Below are 9,659 nucleotides of genomic sequence, written 5' to 3'. Positions count from 1 at the left end.
CAACTCAATATTAGGAAGGTGTTCTTAATGTTTTGCACACTCAGTGTATACTTCTTCAGGCAACAGGATTCCCCACACAGTGGTTGATTGTCTTGCCAAGTGTGCCTTTTGATGCTGGGGGCTTAGACTTAGAAGCAATGGTGGTAGAGTTGTACGTTTGTTCCACTGATGCTGAGATAGTTTGATTGATAATGATATGCATCCAAGATCTCTTTGTCTTTCTCTACCCTCTCTCAGGTGACAGATATGATGCAGAAAGCTCTGTTTGACTTCCTGAAACACAGGTTTGACGGAAGGTTAGTACTGTATATACAGGCATCCTGGCTAATCGTCAGCTGCACATTAAAGTAGCTAGTTGTTTATTAACATTTGCGTCATTTAGCAGACGCTCTTATCCAGAGAGACAATTAGGGTTAAGTGCCTTGCTCAAGGGCACAAACAGGTTTTTCATCTAGTCAGCTCGGGAATTTGAACCAACGACCTTTCGGGTTACTGGCCCAACGCTCTTAACCGCTAGGCTACTTCTCTCTTCTATGTAAATCTATGACACAGGTGTTCTTTTGTTTGCTCGCCCTCAGTTTGATCTCTCTCTGAACCTCCATGACATTCATCGCTGTGATCTTTTTTTTGTCTGTAGTGTGTATTAGCAGCGTATTTGTAGTCGGTGTTGTTTATTGTGGGTTGATCCTGTTTTGTTTCGGACACCTGCAGAATCTCCATCACACGCGTTACGGCAGACCTATCTCTGGCCAAGAGATCTGTGCTCAACAAGAGGCCAATCATGGAGAGATCCAATACTCGCTCCAGCCTGGGTGAGTACACACACACACACCAGTGGAGGCTGCTGAGGGGAGGACGGCTCATAATAATGGCTGGACTTGAGTGAATGGAACAGCATCAAACCATGTGTTTGATGTATTTGATACCATTCCACTCATTACCACAAGCCTGTCCTCCCCAAATAAGGTGCCACCAACCTCCTGTGACACACACATGCACACACACACACACACACATTCCCTTTAACATGCACATTTGTTCATGTAAACACTATTAAGTGTGTAAGCGTCCAAAGTGCATGGATTGATCTCTAGGTTAGGTAATGTTATGTTATGTATCTCTCTCCCCTACAGCCGAGGTCCAGAGTGAGATAGAGAGGATATTTGAGCTAGCCAAAACCCTCCAGCTGGTGGTTCTGGATGCAGACACCATCAACCACCCGGCCCAGCTAGCCAAGACTTCCTTGGCCCCTATCATTGTATACGTCAAAGTGTCCTCGCCAAAGGTACATAGCTAGACAACCTCCCTTCGTACATGTCCTGCAGATGTAGTGTGAGTGGACTTAGATGAAGATATCTTTTCATCTTTTGAATTTCTCTTCTTTATGAAGCCTTTATAAAGCCTTCTTTATAAAGCTACCCTCTCTCCCTGTCTCTTTCCTTCTCTTTTCCCTCTCTCTCTCTCTCTCTCTCTCTTGCTCACTCTCTCCATCCCCCCCCTTTTTTCTCTCTCCTCCCCTTTTTCTGTCTCCTTCCCTTTTTCTGTCTCTCCTCCCCTTTTTCTGTCTCTCTCCTCCTCTTTTCCTCCCCCCCCTTTTTTTATATCTCTCCCCCCTTTCTCTCTCTCCTCCCCCTTTTCTCTCTCTCTCCTCCCCTTTTTCTGTCTCTCCTCCCCTCTCTCTCTCAGGTGCTCCAGAGGCTAATCAAGTCCCGGGGGAAGTCTCAGAGCAAACACCTGAACGTGCAGATGATGGCCGGAGACAAACTGTCTCAATGCCCCCCTGTACGTGGACACCCCATCATACAGTAGTATTCACAGCTACTATTACAATTCAACCAACTGTCTGAAATTGATCTCCCTCCCACTGTTCCTTCATAGGAGATGTTTGATGTCATTTTGGATGAGAACCAATTGGAGGATGCGTGTGAGCACTTGGCTGAATACCTAGAGGTGTACTGGCGCGCCACTCATCTTCCCGACACCACCCCCATCAACCCGCTATTAGAGCAGAACCTCATGACCCCGCCCTCAGCCAACTCTAGCCTACAGGTGAGATGCTTCTATGTGGATGGAGGAGGGAAGGTGGAGGGGAACAGAGACAATTGGAGATGGGAGAATGGAAAAAGGACAGATAATGGGATAGTGAGGTTTTTGTAGGGCAGTGTTTCTTCATCCTGTTCCCGGGGAACCAAAGGGGGGCACATTTTGGTTTTTGCCTTAGCATTTACACGCCTGATTCAAATCGTCAAAGATGATGAGTTGATCATTTGAATCAGCTGTGTAGTGCTAGGGCAAAAACATACATGTGCCCCCCTTTGAGTCCCCAGGACCAGGAGGATGAAACACTGCTTTAGTGGGAGGGGGGTTGTTTATGTGGTTGTTGTGTGTTGCATCTGTCCTTACAGTACTATACCAGATTCCCTCTATCCCCTTTCTCATGTCTGTCTGTTTGTCCGTCTTCTCACTCATCCCTGCTTAACGTTTTTGCAGTTTTCTGAAACACAGGAATTAATTGAATGATCGCTTACCGTACGGGGTGAGTAGGAGGGTTTATGTATGTACATTACTTCTCCACCCGATAACCCCTACCACCCCTTAACCCCCACCCACCCCACCCCTCCACACTCGGTGGAATAAGATCAACCGATGTGTCTTATTTCCCTCTCACACAATAACCCCCCCCCCCCCCCACACACACACACAAGCCACTGATACCTACAGAATGTAGACCCCTTCCCATCTCTTATCCACCTGCCACCTCACAGTCTTTGCACATTTGATTGACACTGTGCTACAAACTTCAAAGGGTATATGATGAGATCCAAAAAAAGCAGCAGCAGGTTCAGGGCTTGATATAGAAAAAGTCATGTGCCAGGCTATATGAATGTAATGAAGTCTGCTAAATGGCGTACACAGGTAACTGCCAAGATAAAAGGAAACACCAACATAAAGTGTCCTAATAGGGGGTTGGGCCACCGTGAGCCAGAACAGCTTCAACGAATCGTAGCCTAGATTCTACAAGTATCTGGGCCTCTATTGGAGGGATGCGACACAATTCTTCCACAAGAAATTCCGTCATTTGGTGTTTGGTGGTGGAAAATGATTTCTCCATTTGCCACTCCAGAATCTCCCATAAGTGTTCAATTGGGTTGAGATCTGGTGACTGAGACACACAGACGTGCGTTCCCTTTAAAACCCCTTTAAGATCCCTCTTTCTAAGTCACCGTGATCTATTCTAACCATGGAAGCCAAAATAATGGGCAACTGGGCATTTTTTTATACATGACCCTAAGCACGATGGGAGGTCAACTGCTTAATTAACTCAGGAACCACACCTGTGTGGAAGCACTTGCTTTCAACATACTTTGTGTCCCTCATTTACTCAAGTGTTTCCATTATTTTGGCAGTTACCTGTACGCCATAATGCACAGTGGACGTACTATAGATCTGCGGTAAACAAAGGGAGCCGTACCATGACCATACTCATGCTTTGTGAATGGCACACTCTCTCACGCTGGCACAGAATGCTACCCTGAATGAAACCTTTGGTGCGCGTAAAGTGATTGAAATGATTGTCAAATTGAAGCACGACGGAACAATGCATAAACAATGTAATGGTTGCGATTGGTCCAGTGGAAAGGATAGTGTTAAGAAGTGATCTCACTGTGATTGGTTAAGAAAAAAATGCAAACCATGCCAATTTAAGTTAACAATGTTCTTAACACTGTAATGCCATGTTATCCATTTAAATGTTTGACCGTCATTGGCGGTATATCCTTCGTGTAGAGTAGTGTCCATTTTAGGGGATTCGGAGCGCAAGAATTTCACTGTACATCATTACATCTGCAACCCTGTACATGTGACTATTAAACTCTCTAATCTAATCTTACAGTGCACTCGAAAAGTATTCAGACCCCTTGACTTTTTTTCACATTTTGTTACGTTACAGCCTTATTCTAAAATGGATTAAGTGAACCATCAATCTACACACAATACCCCATAATGACAAAACAAAAACATTTTTTTTAAATAGAAAAAACAGAAATACCTTATTTACATAAGTATTCAGGCCCTTTGTTATGAGACTCGAAATTGAGCTCAGGTGCGTCCTGTTTCCATTGATCATCCTTGAGATGTTTCTACGACTTGATTGGAGTCCACCTGTGGTAAATTCAATTGATAGGACAGGAACACACCTGTCTCTATAAAGTCCCACAGTTGGCAGTGCATGTCAGAGCAAAAAACAAGCCATAAGGTTGAAGGAATTGTCAGTAGAGCTCCGAGACAAGATTGTGTCGAGGCACAGATCTGGTGAAGGGTACCAAAACATTTCTGCAGCATTGAAGGCCCCCAAGGACAGAGTGGCCTTCATCGTTCTTAAATAGAAGAAGTTGAGAACCACCAAGACTCTTCCTAGAGCTGGGTGCCCGGCCAAACTGAGCAAATGGGGGAGAAGGGCCTTGATCAGGGAGGTGACCAAGAACCGATGGTCACTCTGACAGCCCGCTTGAGTTTGCCAAAAGCCATCTAAAGGACTCAGACCATAAGAAACAAGACTCTCTGGTCTGATGAATCTGGAGGAAACCTGCCCCCATACCTACGGTGAAGCATGGTGGTGGCAGCATCATGCAGTGGGGATGTTTTTCAGCAGCAGGGACTGGGAGACTAGCCAGGATCGAGGGAAAGATGGAGCACAGTTATATTCATTTTTACTTTATTTCACCTTTATTTAACCAGGTAGGGCAACTGAGAACAAGTTCTCATTTACAACTGTGACCTGGTGAAGATAGAGCAAAGCACTGCGACACAAACAACAGAGCTACACATGGGATAAACAAACATACAGTCATTAACATAATAGAAAAGTCTATATACAGTGTGTGCAAATGTAGTAAGATCAGGGAGGTAAGGCAAAAAAATAGGCCATAGTGGCGAAATAATTACAATTTAGCAATTAAACACTGGACTGATTGATGCGCAGAAGATGAATGTGCAAGTAGAGATACTGGAGTGCAAAGGAGCAAAAAATAACAACATGGGAATGAGGGTGGGCTATTTACAGATGGGCTCTGTAGAGGTGCAATTGTCAGTAAGCTGCTGACAGCTGATGCTTAAAGATAGTGAGGGAGATGTAAGTCTCCAGCGTCAGTGATTTTTCCAATTCGTTCCAGTTATTGGCAGCAGAGAACTGTAAGGAAAGGCTGCCAAAGGAGGAGTTGGCTTTGGGGGTGACCAGTGAAATATACCTGCTGTAGCGCGTACTACAGGTGGGTGCTGCTGTGGTGACCAGTGAGTTGAGATAAGGTGGGGCTTTACCTAGCAAAGACTTATAGATGACCTGGAGCCAGTGGGTTTGGCAACGAATATGAACTAAGGGCCAGCAAACAACAGCATACAGGTCGCAGTGGTGGGTAGTATATGGGGCTTTGGTGATAAAACGGATGGCACTGTGAGACTACATCCAGTTTGCTGAGTAGATTGTTGGAGGCTATTTTGTAAATGACATCGCCAAAGTCAAGGATCCGTAAGATAGTCTGTTTTACGAGGGTATGTTTGGCAGTGAAGGATGCTTTGTTGCGAAATAGGAAGCCAATTCTAGATTTATTTTTGGATTGGAGATGCTTAATGTGAGTCTGGAAGGAGAGTTTATAGTCTAACCAGACACCTAGGTATTTGTAGTTGTCCACATATTCTAAGTCAGAACCGCCCAGAGTAGTGATGCTAGACGGGCGGGCGGGTGAGGGCAGCGATCGGTTGAAGAGCATGCATTTAGTTTTTCTTGCATTCAAGAGCAGTTGGAGGCCACGGAAGGAGAGTTGTATAGCATTGAAGCTCGTCTGGAAGTTTGTTAACACAGTGTCCGAAGACGGGCCAGAAGTATACAGAATGGTGTCGTCTGCGTAGAGGTGGATCAGAGAATCAGCAGCAGCAAGAGTGACATCATTGATGTATACAGACAAAAGAGTTGGCCAGAGAATTGAACCCTGTGGCACCCCCATAGAGACTGCCAGAGGTCCAGACAACAGGCCGTCCGATTTGACACACTGAACACTGTCTGATGAGTAGTTGGTGAACCAGGCGAGACAGTCATTTGAGAAACCAAGGATATTGAGTCTGCCGATAAGAATGTGGTGATTGACAGAGTCGAAAGCCTTGGCCAGGTAGATGAATACGGCTGCACAGTATTGTCTTTTATCAATGGCGGTTATGATATCGTTTAGGACCTTGAGCGTGGCTGGGGTGCACCCATGACCAGCTCGGAAACCAGATTGCATAGCGGAGAAGGTACAGTGGGATTCGAAATGTTCGGTGATCTGTTAGAAGGCAGGGTAGGATAGATATAGGTCTGTAACAGTTTGGGTCTAGAGTGTCACCACCTTTGAAGAGGGGGATGACCGCGGCAGCTTTCCAATCTTTAGGGATCTCAGACGATACGAAAGAGAGGTTGAACAGGCTAGTAATAGGGGTTGCAACAATTGCGGTGGATAATTTTAGAAAGATAGTGTCCAGATTGTCTAGCTAAGCTGATTTGTAGGGGTCCAGATTTTGCAGCTCTTCAAAACATTTCAGAATACAATCTGGATTTGGGTGAAGGAGAAATGGGGAGGCTTGGGCAAGTTGCTGTGGGGGGGTGCAGAGCCTTTGACCGGGGGAAGGGGTAGCCAGGTGGAAAGCATGGCCAGCCTTAGAAAAATGCTTATTGAAATGTTCAATTATTGTAGATTTATAAGTGGTGACAGTGTTTCCTAGAGTCAGTGCAGTGGGCAGCTGGGAGGAGGGTGCTCTTAATCTTCATGGACTTTACAGTGTCCCAGAACTTTTTGGAGTTTGTGCTACAGGATGCAAATTTCTGTTTGAAAAAGCTAGCCTTTGCTTTCCTAACTGCCTGTGTATATTGGTACCTAACTGCCCTGAAAAGTTGCAGATCGCAGGGGCTATTCGATGCTAATGCAGTATGCCACAGGATGTTTTTGTGCTGGTCAAGGGCAGTCAGGTCTGGAGTGAACAAAGCATTTTTAAAGAATAACCAGGCATCCTCTACTGACGGAATGAGGTCAATATCCTTCCAGGATAGCCGGAGCAGGTCGATTAGAAGGGCCTGCTTGCTGGAGTGTTTTAGGGAGCATTTGACAGTGATGAGTGGTGGTCGTTTGACCGCAGACCCATTATGGACGCAGGCAATGAGGCAATGATCGCTGAGATCCTGGTTGAAGACAGCGGAGGTGTATTTAAGAGTGCATTTTGGTCAGGATTTAGGGTTGTACCTGGTGGGTCCCATGATAATTTGTGTGAGATTGAGGGCATCTAGCTTAGATTGTAGGATGGCCGGGGTGTTAAGCATATCCCAGTTTAGGTCACCTAATAGTGCAAACTCTGAAAAAAAGAACAGAGAGATCCTTGATGAAAATCTGCTCCAGAGCGCTCAGGACCTCAGACTGGGGCGAAGGTTCACCTTCCAACAGGACAACGACCCTAAGCACACAGCCAAGACAACATAGGAGTGGCTTCAGGACAAGTCTCCGAATGTCCTTAAGTGGCTCAGCCAGAGCCCGGACTTGAACCTGATCGAACATCTCTGGAGAGACCTGAAAATATCTGTGTAGTGACAATCCCCATCCAACCTGACAGATCTTGACAGAATCTGCAGAGAAGAATGGGAGAAACTCCTCAAATACAGGTGTGCCAAGCTTGTAGCGTCATACCTAAGAAGACTCGAGGCTGTAATCACTGCCAAAGGTGCTTCAACAGAGTACTGAGTAAAGGGTCTGAATACTTATGTAAATGTGAAATTTCAGTTTTATTTTTAATGTGCAAAAATGTGATTAATGAGGGGGGGGGGAACTATTTAATATATTTTAGAATAAGGCTGTAATGGAACAAAATGTGGAAAAAGTCAAGGGGTCTGAATACTTTCCGAACACACTGTATGTGTGATGTGTGCCCAAGTGTGGTATGTGTGATGTGTGCCCACGTGTGTGCCCACGTGTGGTAGTAAAAAGAGCAGGTTACTTTAGGAATCTGTCTCAGACCCAGTGATGGAGATCTTTTTTATTATCTCCCTCCCCCTCCCCCCCTCTCCAACACCAAACCCCAGACCCAGAATAAGAACCAGCCCCCAGTGCAGCACAGCAGTGTGGGGGTGGAGGGTGAGGAGGTGGAGGCCCACTCCCCTCTGGAGCAGGACAGCCTGATGCCGTCTGAAGAAGGCAGCGACTCCCTGTCCCGCGGCCTCCTTGGGGGCCCACGCCTCCGGGGGGACGAGGAGGACGAGGAGCTGGTGGAGGAATTAGAAGAGGAACTAGATGAGGAGGATGAGTTTGAGTCCCCTTGCCACGCCCAAACTTACAGGGACAGGTACCCCCCTCACCGCGGTCACCGCGGGGGCGTCCACAGCACCAACGGGCATGAATCACAGGACAGGCTGCTCCAGCGCGATGCCCAGCAGGGGCACAACCAGCGCAACAACTGCCAACGCAGCCGCCCCTGGCCCCGAGACAACTACTGACATTTCTAACGTACCCTGGCCCCAAGACAACTACTGACATCTCTAGCATACCACTGGCCCCGAGACAACTACTGACATTTCTAACGTACCCTGGCCCCAAGACAACTACTGACATCTCTAGCATACCACTGGCCCCGAGACAACTACTGACATCTCTAACGTACCCCTGGCCCCAAGACAACTACTGACATCTCTAGCATACCACTGGCCCCGAGACAACTACTGACATTTCTAACGTACCCTGGCCCCAAGACAACTACTGACATCTCTAACGTACCCCTGGCCCCAAGACAACTACTGACATTTCTAACGTACCCTGGCCCCAAGACAACTACTGACATCTCTAGCATACCACTGGCCCCAAGACAACTACTGACATTTCTAACGTACCCTGGCCCCAAGACAACTACTGACATCTCTAACGTACCCCTGGCCCCAAGACAACTACTGACATCTCTAACGTACCCTGGCCCCAAGACAACTACTGACATCTCTAACGTACCCCTGGCCCCAAGACAACTACTGACATCTCTAGCGTACCCCTGGCCCCAAGACAACTACTGACATCTCTAACGTACCACTGGCCCCAAGACAACTACTGACATCTCTAACGTACCCCTGGCCCCAAGACAACTACTGACATCTCTAACGTACCACTGGCCCCAAGACAACTACTGACATCTCTAACGTACCCCTGGCCCCAGGACAACTAGCTATACCCAAACTACAACTTTGGCCACAAGACACCCACTTGTACACAATAAGTGTGCTCCTTGTCCCCAACCACTCACCCTAACTATGGAAACAATGTAGTACCAATTGTCCCCAAAACAATTACTGACTGCTGTGCACATTACCACCTTCTACAATCACACACTTCCAGGCTTACGGTTTTACTCATTCTGATTAGCTGGGGTCATGTTAATCAGATAAAAGGCTATACGTCAACAGGGCTACTCACCTCCACAATAGCAAGCTATAACTACTGGCTGTAGGTCAAGTCAAATGTTAAGATTCTTTGCATAAGGTTTCTCTATTTTAGAATGACACATTTACTGGCCTTAAATCCCTAAGACGTTTATGTACAGTGCCTTGCGAAAGTATTCGGCCCCCTTGAACTTTGCGACCTTTTGCCACATTTCAGGCTTCAAAC

General features: G+C 46.6%; 1 protein-coding gene across 1 annotated transcript in view; it reads left to right on the top strand.

Annotated features, from left to right (window-relative positions):
* LOC110531166 (voltage-dependent L-type calcium channel subunit beta-3) overlaps positions 1 to 9,659 on the top strand; it is a 28,650-nt gene extending 18,991 nt beyond the window's left edge. The window contains exons 9-14 of the mRNA XM_036987948.1: positions 238 to 296; positions 712 to 812; positions 1,134 to 1,285; positions 1,687 to 1,782; positions 1,879 to 2,049; positions 8,096 to 9,659. Coding sequence (XP_036843843.1) covers positions 238 to 296; positions 712 to 812; positions 1,134 to 1,285; positions 1,687 to 1,782; positions 1,879 to 2,049; positions 8,096 to 8,506 — 990 coding nt within the window. The 3' untranslated portion in view covers positions 8,507 to 9,659. The remainder of the gene's footprint in view (positions 1 to 237; positions 297 to 711; positions 813 to 1,133; positions 1,286 to 1,686; positions 1,783 to 1,878; positions 2,050 to 8,095) is intronic.

The sequence above is a fragment of the Oncorhynchus mykiss genome, chromosome 9, assembly GCF_013265735.2.
Source record: "Oncorhynchus mykiss isolate Arlee chromosome 9, USDA_OmykA_1.1, whole genome shotgun sequence".
Taxonomy (NCBI): Eukaryota; Metazoa; Chordata; class Actinopteri; order Salmoniformes; family Salmonidae; genus Oncorhynchus; species Oncorhynchus mykiss.
This window is presented reverse-complemented; position numbering and strand designations above follow the sequence as displayed.